Source organism: Chelonoidis abingdonii, chromosome 7, assembly GCF_003597395.2.
Source record: "Chelonoidis abingdonii isolate Lonesome George chromosome 7, CheloAbing_2.0, whole genome shotgun sequence".
Taxonomy (NCBI): Eukaryota; Metazoa; Chordata; order Testudines; family Testudinidae; genus Chelonoidis; species Chelonoidis abingdonii.
The window spans coordinates 100,793,140-100,812,585 of record NC_133775.1 but is presented as its reverse complement, the minus strand read 5'-3'; the positions used below and the strand labels follow the sequence as shown (position 1 = coordinate 100,812,585).

At 42.7% G+C, this 19,446-nt stretch overlaps 1 protein-coding gene across 3 annotated transcripts in view; it reads left to right on the top strand.

The window, feature by feature from the left end:
- The window catches only part of TRPC7 (transient receptor potential cation channel subfamily C member 7), a 113,067-nt gene extending 106,143 nt beyond the window's left edge, over positions 1-6,924 (top strand). For all 3 annotated transcript variants that reach the window (XM_032776100.2, XM_032776102.2, XM_032776101.2), the window contains 2 exons: positions 4,361-4,436; positions 5,520-6,924. In XM_032776100.2, the coding sequence (XP_032631991.1) occupies positions 4,361-4,436; positions 5,520-5,662 (219 nt within the window). In that variant the 3' untranslated portion in view covers positions 5,663-6,924. The remainder of the gene's footprint in view (positions 1-4,360; positions 4,437-5,519) is intronic.
- The last annotated feature ends 12,522 nt before the right edge of the window (positions 6,925-19,446 follow it).

Genomic DNA, 19,446 nt, shown 5'->3' with positions numbered 1-19,446 from the left:
GGTAGACCTATTTTCTGTGGAAACAGGGGGTTATATATGTAGTAGCAAAAACTCCAACTAAGCAGGTGCATGGTTACATCTACACACATCAAGTATTTGTAAATTGTTAACAGGGTTAAGGAAAGGAATTGGTTAGTGGGATAAAAAGGTATGAATATGTGTAATAAATACTAGATATTGGGTAACATTTTCAAAAGTTTTTAAAGGTATTCAGGGCCTAAAGATGTAGATAGATGCCTAATACAATGTTCAAAAGCAACTAGGTGCCTAACTCCCCTGGAGTTGAACATCCCATTAGGTATCTATCTACATCTTTAGGCACCTAAAAACCTTTTAAAATATGGCCCTCTGTGACAGAGCCAGAAATTGACCCCAGTTCTCTTGAGTCCCATTCCACTGTCTTAACCACAAGACCATTTTTCACTCTCTTTTGCCCCAGCAAGATAAAGTCTATAGAAGGTTCTTGAAAAACTGAAGGAACAAAGAGTATTTGAAGGTAGGGCCAATAAATACATAAAGAAGATTGATTTTGGCCTAGAAGGCAATAACTTATGAATGAAGGTCTGCTCCTGGCACCCTTCCTTAGATGATTATTACACCATTGAAATCAATCAAACTATTTGAGTGAGCAAGATCTGGAGAGTTGAAAATTATGATGTCTTTCTTGACCAGTAACTATGTGGTTGAGAAGCCATTTCACTTACAGTAACAAAGAACCCAGAAGGGGTAGTAGATGGCAATAGAGATGCAAAGCCACAATATAATATTAAGGCAAAAATACACAGTAGCATTGCTGGAGATATTGCAAGGGATGTCTCCAAAGGCTGCAAAGTGATATCCACCCCTCATATTCTTGATAAAGAATTCTCACATTTGCGTTACTTCTGTTCAGTATCCTTACAACGGTATATTCTCTGGTATATTTGGCACCATGAAGATAGTGACCTTTGCCACCTGTAGCTACATGGCATCTAGAGTATTACTCATTGTAAATATAGACTGTACTGAAAATACTGTGGCTGGCCCAGGTAAATACTCTGTGATGGTAAACGTCAAGAAGATAATGGCATTCGTTATATGTTCATTCCTTGTTTTTCTGCAAGTTCCCTATTTTTGTCTCCTATTTTGAAAATTGTTTCTATTGGGATCTAGTATTTCCCCACTTTCCCCAGAATGTTCCTCAATTTATGTTTTCTCAGGTGGCAACATGTCTTCCATCTGGATTGAACTACCTTGGCCATCTCCAGCATACAGTATGTGCACTGTGTCTCATATATATTCCCTTAACTGACCCACCTGGTTAGAGAGAGATCTCGTCTATAGAAAGACACAGTCCTAAAGATTCCACATTCCATCACTAGATAACACATATACCAGTAACTGGATTCTTTTTTGTCATTCACCTGCCTTTATATTGCTACAGTTCACGTCCAGTTACTTAATGATCAGGAGGAAGGGGTGGGATGGTTTTGGTTTGGTTTAGGGGATTTTGTGCCTCAAAACCTTTGGGGAGATTGCCAGTGACATTTAAAGCAACAGGATTTCTTCTTGTTCAGTGGGCAGATGGGCCTGAACCTAAGTTTTATGGGTAGGATGCTCCTGTGATTAACACGCTAGCTAGGGTCTTGGGAGACTTGGGTCAAGTTCCCTACTCTGTTACAGACTACTTCTGTGAGGTTAGGCAAATTGCTTACTCCTTGTGTCTCAGTTACCCATTCATAAAATGGGGATGATAGAACTTCTCTGCCTGTCAGGGATGATGTGAGGATCAGTATATTTTAAAAATTGCGAAGTGCTCAGATACTAAGATGGTGATGGTGGGGGGACATTTGAGTGCCTTAGGTAGATAGATGTTAAGTTGCTGTTGTTCCCCACCATTTTTTATTCAAAAATGACAAAACTGCTCCACAAAATGAGTGTTGTTCAGTCCTAATGAGAGTAGCCATTCGCACCATTACACAGAAGCCAGGTAACATGCCTCAGTCATTCATAGTATTGTAAGTAGAAAGAAGGCCCTGAGAGCTTTCTTAGCCCTATCCTAGATTTTCTGTGGGAGCAGGAGCAAGATTCGGAAAACAAGTCTAGTTCCTGCCTTTAAGTGTATGGAGGCTCCCCAGGCACCTGAACGAGTGTGGTTCTACTGCACCAAAGGAGAGGGCTGTGTATGCATGCATACTGAGAAGGTGCAGACAGAAAATTCAACTTGGGAGAGGCTCTTTGCATGGCAGCAGGCAGGTGCAAGAGGGGATGGGACATGAGCAGTCCAAGGGAATTAGGGATACTTGGGCTAGGGTATCTGCCATTGTCTGGATTCTCATTTCTTGTCCCTATGAAGAAGGGCAACAGAAGGTGGACTGTATCTTGAGGTGTCAGAGTCCTTTTCCCTGGTCCCTCTGCATCTGCCCAGTGACCAGCTCAGTGACTGAGGTCAGGCACTGGGCACAGGCAGTGCTCCTCAGTGACTAATGGTCAACATCATTGTCCAGGCACAGTAACCCCCCTTAAAGTCTTTTCAGCTGTGTGGCTGTTTATAAGATTATAAATCTAAGGGTCAAACAAAGTGAACTCAGTAAATAAGAGATGTCATTGCCTCCTGTGATGAATCAGTGAAGTGACTCCCAGGAGCAGGAACTGTGGTCGTTTAAGATGAAGGCAGACGCGGATGGTCTTTTCCCTTTCTAGTGTCTGCATGCTCAAAAAGGGATGTCAGTGCAGCTGTTCTTGAAGGCAGATGGAGAGTATCCCTCAGTTAGACAGGAAAAGATCCAAAAATCCTGGTTGGAGTTACATCATCATCAGAGCCAAATTCCCAAGGAACGTAGCTTCCTTGCAGATTGAGCACCACCTGCATTGATCGTTGAGTTGAAATTCCCCCCAAGAAAGAAAACATTTTGGGCTCAGTCATGCCATCTGGATGCTGCCTCATGGTGGGGAACTTCAGCCCCCTGGTGGAGCAGAAGGGGGAACCCCGCAAGGGGGCCTGATAAGCTTCCATTATCCACTTTGCATAAGGAAATTCCTCCCAAGCAAGAATGCATACACTTCAATAATTGTTTTACATGCTCTAATGTAGATTAATCATGCATCTGGGCACTCAAATGAGCTACTTAGGTGTCTAAACACAGATTTAGATGCCTAACTTTGGACTCTTAAAAGGTAGTCCCCTGGGGTCCGTCTACACTGCAATAAAAGACCTGTGGCATGGCCATGCCTGGCCCAGGTAAACTGGCTTGGGCTGCTGAGCTAAAAATTGCACAGTATGCAATGGGCTTGGGCTGGAGCCTGAGCTCTGAGACCCTCCCCTCTTGTGGGGGTCTCATGGCCTGAGTTCCAGCCCAACCCTGAATGACTACACTGCAATTTTTAGCCCTGCAAGCCCACATCAGTTGACCTGGGCTCTGACACTTGGTGCCGTGGGGTTTTTGTTGCAGTGTGGACATACCCTGGGAGGTCAGTCCCTTTACTCCTTTTGTCATGTTTGCTGCCCATCTTCAGATCTCCAACCTATCAACTCCCGCCCCGCTCATACTGAAGAAGACTCCACAGGACTCCAGTTGTAGCCTACTGTAAAGCATAAACTGCCTTAGGACTTCTTTTATACCTCTATGTATAAACAAAGCTTCATCACTTTTGCAACAGCATCACATTGCAAGTTCATATCTGATTTGTTGTCTGCTCTCATTCCTATATGTGTCCATTCTTCTTTCTATCCAATAATCTTCCATTTCATACAGTTACACGGAATTCTTTTTTGCTGGGTATATTAAATACGTGCCTTTTTTCTAAGGTAATTCTTATTCATTTTAATCCTTTTTTTTGCACTCTGACTCTTCTGTCTATTCTTCAGTGTGTTCCCTGTTTCCTAGTTCTCCTAGTCCCTGATCCAACACCCACAAAGGAGTCAGTGGGAGTCTTTCCATTGACTTCAATAAATTTGGGATCAGGCACTTAGTTCAAAGTAATGAGTGAGTTTGATAGTGTCATTAATGAGCAACTTATTTTTTCATCCAGATTTTTTCTTATGAATACTTTAAACAGCAACCTCCCCCAAACCTAAGCTTGATCCCACTTCTTAGTTTGATATTTAACCATTTGTAGTTCCTTTGCATTTATGGGCTATCCTTTATCTGCCTTTCTTGTGGGATGCGTCTTGAGGTTAAATATTTGTTGTTCGACTATTAAAACACAAAGTGCATAAATATAAAGATAAGATCCTGGCACCACTGAAGTCAATAGGAAAACTCTGATTGAAATCCTGGCTCCACTGAATCATCACTCTGTAGCTCACACTGTTCATAATAGATCTAGAATTGCAGACAACCAATATCATACCATTTAACCATTTTTATTCACTGTTTAGAAAATAATGAAGCGTCTTATTAAGCGATATGTCCTGAAGGCTCAGGTTGATCGAGAGAATGATGAAGTTAATGAAGGCAAGTGGCTTTTACAATTAATGCTGTTACAATCACTAAAGCTGAAATCAGGCATCTCCATTCAGTTCCAAACTGATATGTCAAATCATAAATCAGATGGGTGAGACTGTGTGGGACAGCTTCTGGAGAGGCAGTACGCGTGGTGGGCATAGACTACTTCAAACCATCTTCGTGGCCCTGCAGTTTTGGCCCTTCCTGTGGGCTGAAATGAGCTCCTCTATAATTTAGGTTGTCTAGGGAGCTTTTCTAAGTTACAGCAGACCTACCGTTGGAGTTGTCCAGATTCACCATAGTGGCATGGTGTATGGACCCACCTCCACTTTCCTCTCAGCCCTTGGCTAACCCCCTACACTGGGGCTTTTGAAGGGACCAGTGTAAGGCTGCTTCCAACTGCACTAGACAAATTCTCCCTCAGTTGGTTAAGAGGCTTTCCTGGACCCCGTACATCATCATGATAGCATACGGGGATCAGAGCAGAGGAAAGAATCCCATCCAATATCTCTGCTAAGCTTTCTATACCTTACATCACAAACAAATCTTTTATTTGTCTAGGGCACCTACAACACCATTCCACCATACAACCAAGGCCACCCTTTTTCCCAACAGACTCATACTTCTTAATGGCACATTACACTGTACATTCATATGGGCCTTAGAAAGCCCCTTTTAAAAACGTTGTCCTGACCTATCCCCTCTGCAGCTGGAAGGGATGGAATCAGTTTAGTTCCCCACTCAGTATATATGGAAAAGGGAATGCTGGCGAGGGAATGGTATCTCTGACGCGTCATTATTCTGAATCCTAAAAAGCTGCTGTGTAGCTTGGGAATCTGTATGTGGTGGAGGAGTGGGCTTGGAAAGAACAAGAACTCTCCACACATTACTATTGTTAGCAGTATTAATGGAGTTCATTTCATTAAGTCCGTGGGGGGAATTTTGTGTAACTGCTACTCTATGGAGGTTCCCACGCATTTAGTGCCAAGCCTATAGTTTGCATTCCCAAATAACTAATTCTCTGGAATTAAAACATGTCAATGACTTGTTTAATTCAGTCCCATTTACAAGAACTTTCTTTTTTCATTGTAGGAGAACTTAAAGAGATTAAGCAAGATATTTCCAGTCTCCGCTACGAGCTTCTAGAAGAAAAGTCAGAAGCTACTGGAGAGTTAGCGAGACTAATACAGCAGCTGAGTGACAAGTTTGGGAAGAACTTAAATAAGGACATTTGATGGCGAACAAAGAGAAAGAGAACTAGTTTTCTAAACATTATCTGATATTTCAACCAGCATTTTAAGGGAGCAAAAACAGTGCAAGAGATGGGTACTGAGCCCTCAACTTTTGCCATCTAACAAGTATTGGTAAGGGCCTTGTGCATTAGAATATGTTTTTGGGTGAAGCCAACAATCAGTTAATATCTTTACAATATAAAGGTGACATTTTGGTATAAAACGAGGCCATTGACATCAGAAATAAATGCACCATCTCCAAAGGATAATCATGCTTATATTAGATACCCAAAGCTCATTTTAAAAAAGGGAAACAGTCAAATCCTCAACTGGCATGAATCAGCATAGTTCCATTGAAGTCAATGGAGCCAAACTGATTTATATCAACTGGAGATCTGACCCATTACATCTATGACTTAGATCTGGGTGAACCCTGCAAAAAAATATTCCACGAATATTCATTAAAACTTTTAAACAGATTCACCTTCACTTAGAGGTGTGCACTCCTTTTGTGCTTGCTTTCCATGGACGCCCATGAAATTGAGTTAGAATAGCACTGAGGTTAATGGAAAGCAAATATGAAAACGCATAGTAAAATATAGTGAATTGCTTTCCTATGAGGATTTATACTAGAAACATCATTTGAGGCCAATCACAGTGAGGCAACTCAGTTCAGATTTTGAATGTCAAATGGCAAGCCATAGCATCAATGAAATTCACAAAGAATGTTGCTGAATGGTTTCACACTATGAATACATTTAGGGGGGAAAAAGCTCATCTCAAGCTGGCTGAGGACATTCTGTCAAGAAAAAAGGAGAATTTGTCAAAAAAGGATTTGCTAGGAGTTCTTTACTCAGCCATAGTAAAGAAAACCAGGGAGAAGTTTTAAAAATAAAATCAATTTACAAGCTGCAGTGGTACAGAGTCCTCCGGTTGTATACTTACAAGAGAAAAGTTCAGAACATGATGCAGCTGAAAACTCAGCTGCTTGTTTATTTGGTGTTTTAAGCTGCTCCAAGCACACCTTATTACTTTGGAAACACTAAACTGTACTGTTTGTTTACAAGGTGCACCTAGGAGAAGACCATTACATTTAGATATCAGCTAAGAAAAATAAGCAGAATCAGAAGGTGACCTGTGATCAGTTCTTAAGTGCCAGATGAGAACACAGAAAACCTAGTAGAGTAATAGTTATATTTGTAAAAAAAATAAAAGAAAAACAAAAAGAAAAAAGTGTACTGTAGGTAGACCTGTTTAGAGAAAAAAAATTAAATGATGTATTTTTACCTTTAATAAGATTATCTTGTATACTGTAATATTTTTACCTAAAAATGAGGGGGGGAATAAAATTACCTCACAATATTTGTTGTACCTTGAGTGACATATTTGTCTGATGTTTTAAATACCCCCCACAAAGATGTTTCAATGGTTTTTGACAATGTGTGAGCAGGACCAAAGTTACATACACTAACAGTCTACTGCTGCTGAGAGTCGAAAAGCATCATAATATAATTATAGAACTAGAATTTCTGGAACTCTTCATAGTCTTCACTCTGAATAACTCTGTAAGGGCGATACTTAGTTTGAAATCACTGTGTTGAGATTCATACATGAATGTGTGGACACCTACTGAGATGGTAAAACATAGATAACTTCAATCACGTCTATTTGTGCTCCTGAATTTCTTGTTGGAAATAAAATGGGTAACATTATTTGGACTAAGTTTAGAGAAGAATTGACTGAAAAGACAGCTAATGCTATCTTCCCTGGGCGTGACCTGTCACCTGACATGGTACAGTGTGCCAGTACACATTAGCATTTTCCACTGCAGTTATTCACAATGAGGAGAAATGTCTTTGCTTTACAATCAGCTGCAATGCAATATCGTGATCAAATTCTCACCGCGCAATGTTTGCCAGGAAGGCAACACATAATAGCACTGTATAACAGTTTTTCTTTTAACGTGTAAATACCCATGATTATTTTGAGCTACCTTCCTCTGCCTAAACCTATGAATATTGCTCATGTGAAGTGCTTGATTTTCACTTTGAAAAGAGAAATGATTTAGCCAGACCGTGTTTATCTAGAAAAGGGTTTTCAAAAAGACTTTGGACTGATAGAATATAGTTATCTATGATACTCCAAAATAATACCGTCATATGGCATGGATCACTTCAAGTTACTGCCCTGTGCATTTCAGACAAAAATTCATGTGCTGTCATGAAATCAGGTACTAAATCACATGCCTGCTCATTTGCATTCAGACAGTAAGACCATTGCCACTCTAGCATCTATATTACATCTCAAATTGTGCAATTAGAGTCATAGTTATAGAATTTTAGGCCAGAAGAGACCACCACAGCATCTAGTCTGATTTGTACATCACAGGCCAGCAACACTACCGAGAGCTTGCACATTAAATCCAAGAGCTGAAATTACACCAAGGAATTACAACCCTTGGGAGACTAAATTCTAATTCTAATTCTGCATGGCTTGATCCAAAACCCAATGACAGTAATGGGAGTGTTTCATTTGACTCCAGTGGGCTTTGGATCAGACTTTATAAGAGATGAAAATTGCAGTCAATGAACATTCTGACAAGGCCGATTAGTGCTGTAATATGAATAGCTTCTGCACAGAGGCTTTCATATTTCCATTCAGTTACCACCTGCTTTTCTAATATGTAAATGTAGTGCTGCAGGTCTATCATAACCAGGTAGTTAACTTATTGTTCTGCATTCAGTAATTTCCCATAAATGATCATAATACCACTGTAGAATTCAGGAGGAGAATAAAAGAAGGGTAAGGAAAGTTCTGTAAAAAGAAAAATACCCACAAGTCTTCACCCAGATTTGAAAATAAATTTGAGTTACTTGTAATTGCTTCCCTTTTGTGTTCACTCTCGATGACTTATTAAGAGATTGAGAGCTACTCAGATGAATGCTCATGGAATGCAATTTTTTTTAAGCTTGCATGTTTGAGATATTTTGTATGGGGGGAGACATCAGTTGACACAACCAAGTGACAAGTTTTTCAAAACTCCTGAGTAGACTATTGGCTGAGAGGCAGCTAAAGAAGTCAGCTAAGGCTCAGGTTGGAGCTTTTCTTTAAAATTGATGAAAATGTTTAGTGGTTGGGGGTTTTATCAGTTGTATAAAATGTTTCTGTATTGCTGAAACTTTTTATTTTTTTTATGAAGCAGTTCAAAACTGAAACATCCTTTCAATTGATCTGAAGAAAAAAATGTTTTTTTTGTTTAAATATGATTTGAATTGAATCAAAACAAGTTTCTGTTCTTTTCATTCAAAAACTAAACATATTGTCACAGATGGTTTTGCTGAAAAACATAGCAAAGGAGGCAAATGCCTGAAAAATGAAACATTAAGGTGAATGGAAGTGGATGTGTATAAGGATCACTGTACGTTTGTCTCAATCAGTTGGTGATGGATAGCAACACCACCCCTTTTGGGCAGTGCTTCTTTACCAAAAGCACTGAGCCTCTTTCTGGTGGTTTAGGTGGAGTTGGTTGAAAAACATGGTGAGAGGGGGGAACAATGTAAATGTTTGTGAAACTTTGTCTGCGCTTTGTCAAAACCTTTCCGGCTAGCATCACTATTTGTCATAGATTAAGCCCAGGGTCCCTGACCACAGCAGGTGTATCCAATCCAACTAATTAAAGAGGGTTGGGCTACACCTGGGCCTTTAATGGGCTGCTAATTGGCAGCTGGAGGAGGAAGGATTGAGACAGGCTGAGCCCCTGGGGAAGAGAAGCCACACTGGAGCGGAGCTAGCTCCTGTAACGGGTTGCTGGAGCAAGGGACCAGTGGTTCAGGGAAGCAGCCCTTCAGATGCCGCTCCAGGAAAGGAGCGGATCTGACAGAGGCTAGGAAGCTGCCTGGAGCAGAGGCCCAAGGACTGAGTTAAGACTATTTCCTGTTTGTTTCATAACCTTGGTCAAGGAAATAAACCTCCTTGACTGAAAGTGGGTGTGGGAGCATATGCTCTGGAGCCAGGGCGAAGTATAGCTCGATGACATCAGCACTGGCCTCAACACCATCACCAGGAATTCAGCAGAACTAGAAGAGCTATCACTGATATGGGTGGAGAATGTCTCCCTGAACAAGGTCCCTAGAGCATGGATCTATACAGGAGAACCACTTGGATATTCAAAGTCTCACCATTTGCTGAAGCCTCTGTAATTCTGACAAGACTAACACAAGAGAAGGACCTAGATGCCATCACCATCTCCAGGTCTGTGTCCTGAGATGTGACTCTAACCTTCCTGCAATTTCTCTTGTCCAGTGGCTCCATTTCTTTGCTCACTTTCTTCCCCCACCCTTTTCTCTCTTCCTTTTGTCTTCTATTTAATAAGGTTCTTGCTTAGCCAGCCGGGACAAATCTAACCTTGCATCATTTTGCTGTGACCAGAAAGGCAAGCTATAAACACTGGCTAGTTCTGGTAAAAGTTTGCCAGTGGTTAACTGGGTCTTGAGGGATACGCTTTGCCTGTTTGTTTGGGTTTTCTTTCTTCTTCCCAGCGACTTAATTGCAAGCATCAGAGAAACAAGCTGCCTATTCTTATGTCTCACTGTTGTTGTGTATGTCCGGTCTGCCTTCCCCTCTCTCCCACCCGTATTACGTGCATTTGTCTGAAAAGAGAAGCTTGATTGTCTGTTTGTTTTTAAATAGCTGTCACAACTGGGAGCTAGCTGCACCTTTACCCCCTTTCTGGTTGCTCTGAGTGCAGGCCTCTCAGTTCTTGGCCCTTTTGCCCGTACTTGTCTTGGGGTGAGTCTTGAGAACCTCCCACCCCCTATGGATGGATCCTGGTGATGCTACACTCTGTGTACCTACTATGTATCATTCTTCTGGTCTGACAGGGGTTGGGGACCTGCTTTTCCTCCCTTCAGGAGCCTGTGTCCAGGAGAGCTGGGTGAATAATGAATGTTTTGGTTCACTGGCAAATTTTGAGAAATTGGGAACAAAAAAGGTTTCATTTTTGGATCAAACTGAAAATGACACTTTTGGAAATGTTTTAGTGAGTCAGACAGGCTGAACAATTCTGGGACAAACTTAAATGTTTTGTTTCAGCCCAAAATATTTATAAAACAGCAGAAGCAGGCACCTCCATGATGACCTTTAACCTAGCGGTTAGCGCACTCCCTGGGACATGGTACCTCAATTCCCGCCTCTGCCTGATGTGGAAAAGAGAGCTGAACTTGGGTCTGTCACATTGCAGGATGCTGTCCTAGCCACCAGGCTATGGGATATTTGGGGAGGGGACATTCTCAATCTCCCCTTATGAAGCTGTTCCATTGTTTAGGTTCATTGGTGTGCAAGAATTGGAATGTGGGGCGCCCTTCTCCCAGAGGAGCAAGTGCTCCTATTACTCGCTGGAGAATCAGTCTCATTAGCTCTCAGGCCCAATGACTATCTATTGTCATTCCTAGTAGCCCTTCAGAATCATTCATGATGACAACAGTGGAATACAGCTGAGGAAATCACAAGTTATTTGCAGACATCCCCCAAGCAGAAAGAAAAGCCCAAGTCATCACCTACTTTATCCTCTGAGAATCATTTTCTTAGCTCTGCTGCAAGAATAAGACAAATCTGATTAAAAGCTATAAATAGGGCTAGTTTCGGTAAAAGCTTGCCAGGTCCCAGAGTGGCTAGCTGGGTCTTGAGTGATTGATTTTTTTCAAGCAACTAAGTTGCAAGCACCAGAGAGACCAGCTGCATGTTCTTGTCTCTTACTGTTGTTGGGTCTCTCTGCTGCAGCCCCCCCTTTCCTCCTCCCTGTAAGTGAGTAACAATAGACACATTGGAATTTTTGTACTAGATCAGACCCCTGACCAATCTAACCTGGCCAGTGCTGCACCAGAACACTGGACCAGTTCGTGGACAGGGCTGAGGCGGAACATACTGCAACCACTGCTCCAGTACTATGTTGTAGTTAAGCCAGAATGCATGTAATAACCGCCCTCTGCTGTGCGCCTCCGGCCCCCTTAATCCTCACTTCTTCTCCCCTGCCCCCCACAGCTCACACACCTCTGCCCCAATCTAACTGTTGTCACTCAACATTCGCCAGCTTAGGGCCTCAGCCAGCTGCCCTGCTTCCCATGGCTGCTCATGCTTCAGCCCCTGCTGACTGGAGCTGGAGCAGCAAGACGAGGCCCTCCAGTCTAGCAGAGTAACAGCAGACAAAACGAAAGTCACATCCACCAAGGGGCCTCGTTTGTTCTTTGCAAGATGCTACTGTAGGTTCCTAACTCTGTAGGCCTGCAGGCGAAACAAGCTGGAAATGAAATAGCAAGGCAAAAGGAAAACGTTGAAGCATCACAGACTAGCTAATTACTGGATCACTGGTTGCTCAGTTGATTCCTTTACACTTGTACACCTGCCAAGGAACAAAATAGCTTTAAAAAGGTGGCACAATCAGAAGGCCCATTGTTTCTTTAAACTAATTGACTAATTTAAAAAAAAAGAGAGATCAGTTTATGAGGAAAGCTGCAACAAACATCAGTGTTCTGTTCCACCTGAAACAAAGCAGCTGCGTGAAGTTCATTTCAAGTTAAATAAGAGACTAAATTTTAAAAAGGCACAGACCACTAGGGGGTGCTGAAGGATGAACTGAGCCTCTCTAATGGCTCAATGGTGTACCATTGATGTCAATGGGAGCTTTGGCTTCAGTTGCACAGGATCAGGCCCCAAAGTGAGAACGGTAAATATGGTCTTTATATTTTACTGTTATATCTTTAGTTTGAGGTGAATTTTGCCCTAGGACTTGGTACAGGAGCAACCTTGCCTGTGATTCTACCTAAAGCAGCATATCAGAGCGAAAACACCAGCATGGGAGAGTGCCTGGAAGAATGCTGCACCCTGATTACAGCACAATCTCATGCAAAATTACCAGAGCCGGGCTTTATTTTAAATAATCTACTGGAGAAAGACATCTTCAGAGAGCCAAAGAAGACTGTTTAATTAAAAAAAGTAAGAGATTATGGACAGCCCCGGGGCCTGAACAAAGGAAATCAGAAAGACAGTCTATTAAGGAATTGACTGAGAGACAGACAGTGTTCATGGGATGTCATACTATTCAATAGATACTTGGTGAATTACAGGAGAGTTGCTGACAAGTTTACAGGGACAGTTCATACTGCCCGCAGAGGTTAGAGATTCTCAACTGGGGGCAATCAACAGAGCACCGGGAGAGTCAAAGGAGCTAGGCAGATGTATAGAGGTAGAGGATCAGACCCAGAAATCTTTGCTTTAGCTCACTTATGTTACGCAGTAAGAAGAGGAACGGGGAGACTGAGCTTTGTTCAATGAAGAGCTGTATCAATACAGTGGGCAGGTTTGAGAGGCATTGAACTGTCAGATGCAATTAGACTCTGAATTACCTTTCTAGAAAGCAATTATGCATAGGAGACAATGCAATGGCACTAACAAGCTGTTGGGCGTTTCACCCTTTCTTTCAGCTTGGCTCAGAATCACCTCCCTGAATACTCAGTAGCTGGGGAACAAAAGGTTCAAAGGGGTAGCCAAGGTCAGGAAATCTGCCCTGGATAAAGTCCCCATGTCTTTTAGAGGGAGACTGAAGGTTTTATAGTCTTTAATGCATGCTGGTGATTTTGTTATAGTCATAAAAGCATTTTGCAAGTGCTCTGGCTATAACACGGTAACAGCTGTGCTGGCAGCAACTCCACCGTGTGCAGGACTCCATGCTCCTGGAATTGTTACCTCTCCCCCTTCCTGCCCATTTAGGAGTTTCATCCACCTGTCGTTACATCTTGTCATTAACCTAGATGTAGGTCAGAGACTGGCTCTGTACGACATATTTATGTGGGGCTTAGCACAATTGACTGACGCCCCCCAGGAGCTGCTGTAATATAACAGACAAATAATGATAACACAATCCTCTATAAATGCAATAAGACAAAATGGCCATAAAGACCCGTCCCCTGTCAAACTAGAAGTAATTTCTCTCCCTTCCTCCTCTCCAGGTGTGTATGTTTGTGTATGTGTAGATATACACTGTCTGTATTATTATATGTATTGTATATGTACACACACACAGACACACAAAATCCCTTAGGAAAGCTGAATATTTGCTAAGTGAGTGATACCTAAATATGTGTCATAGAAGAGGCAGCACCTGACCTTGTAATCTAGCACGTGTTGTAGCACTTGCACTGCATCATGCAATGTAATGAACCTTCTCTGTGTTCTTTGTGACTGTGATGTGGCACGATACCATCCCTTATATGGTTTTACAGAGTTCCCAGCTGTGAGTAAACCAGGAAAACTCATCTGCTCATGACTGGACTCCACATGCAAGTGTGTAACTAGCTGTGCCCATTATTTGCATTACCCTAGCAGCTAGGGGCCCAAACTGAGATCAGGACCCCATTGTACTAGCTGCTAGATATATGCATAATAAGATAGTCCCTGCCCCAAAGAGCTTAGAATTTTCCTAGAAAAGACACACAAAGGATGGGATAAAGTAAGTATTGTTATCCCCAATTTAGAGCTGGGGAACTCAGGCACAGAGTAATTCAGGGACTTGGCCAAGGGCTCAGAGGAAACTGGGATTGAACCCACATTTCTTGAAGCCCAGTCCAATGCCACGGCTCTAAGACAATCCATGGTCACTTTCTACAAGTCTTCCACATGTTTTGGAGGTGTGACATGCAGGCCATATGTCCAGCATAGATACTAGAAGATCTTCAGAGGCCAGAATCATGTCAATTTGCACGTCAGGAACAGATACATAAATCGCTTTGACAGTTTAGAAAATGATGTCCCCATAGTGACACTGGGATAAAGCTTATGTGTACTTTAATTAAAAAGTAAAGCCAACCAAGCAGGTGGGCCAGGGGACGGGGTGGTGGATAATACCCAGAGGAATAAAATAAATTGGCTGTGGAGCTACATCTGCTTTAATAACAAACAACAGTGTATGTGCTTAAATGTATTTAATAAAGTTACATGAGACTTTGAGCAGACTTCATCAGTGGGATAAAGAAGGATCTGGGAGGTTTCAAATTGATAATGAATAAATAGCAAGTCAGTTAATACTTTAGCTAATTAGTCTTTTTCTAATTATTAATTCTGTGGCTTTAAGGGCTTAATTGGTGCCTGGGACATTGAAGAAGCCATCGGCACTGGGGATCGATTTCATCCTAAATGTCTATTGCCTTGACCTGGGCTGTACTCTGGCTACTTTGCACTTCTGCAGTGGTACAAAGGGACCAGCAGATTCAAAGGGACCCTGGAAGATGTCCCCTGTGTTTGTGGGCTCCTAGGCCAAGCCCTCTACCAGCTGGCTGCATGGGGAGACATGACTGGGGTTTTCCTGTGCCCTGGATGTTGTCACACTCTTCTGGGGAACAGATCTGACCAGTGCCAGCTTAGGGCAAAGGTACCATCTGCTGATGCCTAGAGAGTCAGCTTCCAGGGTCTCACATCAAAATCTCAGCTTTCATTTTAGAATACCCTCAAATTAGTGAAGAAATATTTGAAAACGTGAACCATGTGTCACTGATGCAGTAATAGCTGCCTGAGTTTGCAAACAGCCTGACACAAAAGCCCTGTCAACACCCACTTCCGCAAAGGACTCTGCATGTGGCAAGAGAAGAATGCAGCAGGCTCAGCTCACCCAGTCAAGCAGGTACCCTGGCTGCTGGGGTAAGTCCGGGGGGTGAAGTGGCTGCATCTGTTGAGAGAGGCCCTACAGCTGCTGCTGTTTGAGTAAAAGAAGGGGGCCACTCTGGGAGGGGAGAACTGCCACACCCATGGCCACTCCAAGAGAGGTGGGGCTATGGTGGAGTGCAGGCCCGTAGCAGGAGAGCCCCAGGGATCTCTGTATTATGGTGCATTTAGCGGCCTCTACTGCATTAATCTTCCTGTGTTCCTGATCAGGGAGGGTAGCCCCAGAATTGATTGGAGGAGCACATGGACCAAAGGTACCTTTGCACTCTCCTTGCTGAGTGGTCCCTAGTGCTCTCTGGCTGCAGCGGAGGAACTAGCCCTGTGACCTTAGAATACTAACTGCAGCGAACGCTCTGGAGCTTGGCCGCACAGGCTGCGAGTCACAATGCTGGTTTTGTTCCATAACCATAAAACCCCATCAGCTGTAAGATATGTAATCACAGTGTGAAGTAGATAAATAAAGAGACTGTGAACTCCTCGGGACAGAGCATGTCTTGTTGGTCTGTGTCTGAATAGTGCTTAACCCAATGGGGTCCTGATCCATGACTTCCCTCCGTGCTCCCACAATACCAATTAATAATACTGCAAAGTAGAAGAATATTAAAGCTCCACAAAAATCATACACGGTAAAGAAACTCATTTCAGTACATCTGATACAGAGAGCATCTGATGCTATTTGAGGGGAAAGAATTTCACGTTGCCCTTATCTCAACTTGGAGGCTAACGTCCAGTGAAGTTACACTTTTGTTTTTGATCTGTTTCACTTTCAGGTTGCCAGAGCTGTAAATGTAGGACTGGGACCAGGCAGGGAGAGAAGGTTGCTTGTGTCCCTTCATAAAGTGAACAAAACAAATTCTACTCATGTGTGACCTTAAAAACTACACAATTTGACTTTATGTGAAGTGTAGTTGTAGCCATGTCAGTCCCAGGATATTAACGAGACAAGGTGGGTGAGGGAATATCTTTTACTGGAGTAACTTATGTTGGTGAGAGAGACAAGCTTTTGAGCCACACAGAGCTCTTATTTGGGTCCTGAGGCTTGAAAGCTTGTCTCTCTCACCAACACAAGCTGGTCCAGTAAAAGATATTCCCTCACCCACCTTGTCACCACTTGACTTTGTCAATCAGGTCTCAAGCCAACCAAGAAAGAATGAGAACACTGCAAAAAACTATGCATAAAGCCACCCTAAGCTCCTGAAGCAGACAACTCAGCTGAGAATCTCAGCTATTTGCATTTTTCAGATCGAGTGAGCTCAATTTTTAGGGACTTTCACTTGGCATTTTATTTTTTAATCCTTGAGTGTTGCCACAGGCACATGTCACGGTTCTGAGAGCAATCAGAAATGAAGCATACTGAATGGATATGGGTATGACATTATTGAGACTGAGGGTGTCAATTTCCTTCCTGGGGGGTCACAGCATGTGCCGGTGGGTGGTACGCTCATCATTTGGCAGTACTTGAGTTCTGAAAATAGTGTTATTGATGTCAGATAAAGGACAATGGTGATGGAATAACAGATGCCTCATCTGGACCAATAATCACTGCAGGATAGAGGGGCACAATAGAAATAGACTTCAGCAACAACTAAGTGGTCTTAATTTTGAGTGAGCCATCTAATGAGAGTAGCTGATTTACACAAAACAACAACAAAACCCCCTAAGTGTATGTTAAGCTAATTATGAAGATTTAATTGAAATCTGTGAAGGTATTATGGAAACTAGAGGTTTTAACTGAAAAAATCCCTCTTTAATGAGTCCCTCCATGCCTATCTAGTTAGAAAATGGAGTGTGTGGTGGGGTGGCAGGGAGGTTTGGAAAAATCAACTTTTTGTTGAAAAATCAAAAATTGAAATTTTCATCCAAGAACCAAAACCTTTTGGCCAAAAACCAAAAATGTTTGGCTGAAAATAAAAAAATTTTATTTGGAAATGCCATCACATTGCCTCATGGGTGCTCTAGTTTGGCTGCCTCATGCTCCCATTCTCCTCTATGGGTTAGGCCCCCATCTCTCCCATGACACAACATGGTTTCTACTCTTGCCCTGCTATGAAGGTGCATGATGTAGATCCCTGGCCTGGTGCATCATGGGAAATAGAGTTGGGGAACCCAGCCCAGAGAAGAGGCAGGTGAACTACAACTCCCATCATCAGTAGCAGTGCATCAGGGGCAGTAGCTGAAGTGGTTGGAGCTGACTTTGTAGGGCTAAACCACACTCAGCAGTAGCTGAGCAGATGCAGCTGACTTTGCAAAGCCAGGTCAGTTAGTTGCAATCTTCAGCAGGACCAGGCAGTCTGTGCATCATTGGATAGGAGCCTACGCATGCAGGAGAGCCAGCAACTAAAACCAGCACCACCCACCACTGAGCCAATTTAGATTTGTGAGTGAAGTTCAGGTGGGTGGGGTTTGTCTTGTCACTACGTGCTGTGCCCCCAGTAAGCTGGGCAATTGATAATGTGGGCTGTAGGGCCAGTCAGCCCCTCAGGTGCTGCTCAGGTTTTCTTCATTTCTATTTGCGTAAATACGTGCTCAATGGGTTTTTCTCAAAGAAAAGGTAGCTGTGACTCATATTCCCAAAGACTCCTGATGGCCTCCGAGTGAGGAAGAAACACCTGGGAAGGTGACCAGGATGTGTGTTACATTTTAAGTTCCTTAAAGAGGGACAGAATAAAATGCTGGGTGGGGGCTTGAGCCATATGCTTTATTTAATTTAGAAAGGGTCCCCTGGACTGGAACCTAGCCCTGGTAAGGCCCTTGCCTCAGGGGTTTGGTGAAACTATTTCCTAAATCCCCCACCTAGAAACTGTGTTAGCCCCCACGGGAAAGTGTCCCAAGGATGGATTGTGTTTGTGGCCTATCAAAGTGAAGTGGTTAACCTAACACCTGCATTAATCCCACAATACATGAGTCCCCCATTGTATGAAAGGGAGAGGGGTAGCCAGCAAAGCCCTGAGAGTTAGGAAGCTGCCTATGTTCTTGGTCAGTAGAAGCCTAGTTTGATCTTCAGGGTGAGCTGTAAGGCCCACGTTTTCCCCCTTGCTCTGTCAGAGCTGAGGAGGGATGGTGCAGGTTTCTAGGAGGGATTTTGCAAGGAGGACCAGTCATTTGTTCTGTATATTAGTTTTTTGTGTTATTGGATATGATCTTGGGGGTGACCGGTAGGTCTGTTCATTCACAGAAGTGTATTTTCACAAGATTATCAAGCGCAGCCACCATGAGGAATGGACACTCTCTTATTTTAGCGAGGTAAGTGTTTTAAGGGCAGAATTTTCAGACATGCCTAGCCATAGGAGCACAGGTCCCTTTAGTTTCAATGGGATTTATAATCTTAAAGCACTTAGGCACTTTTGAAAATTTCAGCCTAGATACTGAAGTTGATGAAGTAGAGCTCAGGTGGATGTATGCAATAGACAGTGGCTTTGGAGTTCCTGTATGTTTTATTAAAGTAACATTTAATAGTTACAGAAGGGAGACTAGAAGTCACTAGGGGAAGTACAGGAATGAGGAGAAATCATACGTGTTCAAATGCACAAACTTGTTTTTGTTCCGTTACACTCAGAACCAGCAGGTTGTGCTCATGAATCAGTAATCTAGCTGAGGTGCAGCTGCTCAGCCTATCCCAACGATGGTAAACCAAAGCTGCCCGAAACAAAACTCTTCTTTCTACGTTCAGCTCTTGTGGGGTTTTTTGTTGGCTAATTGTAGCAACACTTCAGTGTGCCTTAAATAGACGTGCAGCTGCAAGAATCTGACCAGTATTTAGTAAATACCTTAAACTGTATTCTGACATCAAGCAATTAGGATACGTTCCAATATCTTTTTGTTGGCAGTGGAGTTGATGTTTCTTTCTATGTTTCATTTGCCTCTGGTACAATTTCTAGCAGGGTATTTTTTGTTTGCTTGTTTGTTTGTTAATGTCAGGCATTCTTTCAGCTGATGGCCTTAATCTCATTGGCCAGATCCTTCACTGACTTGCACTTTGTGTTGTCATTTTCACATGCACTGAATGCTACCAAATCAGAGCTCGCCACTCAGGCCGGGGGAGGATTTTTAGACGTTAGACCCTCTTTTCCAAATGT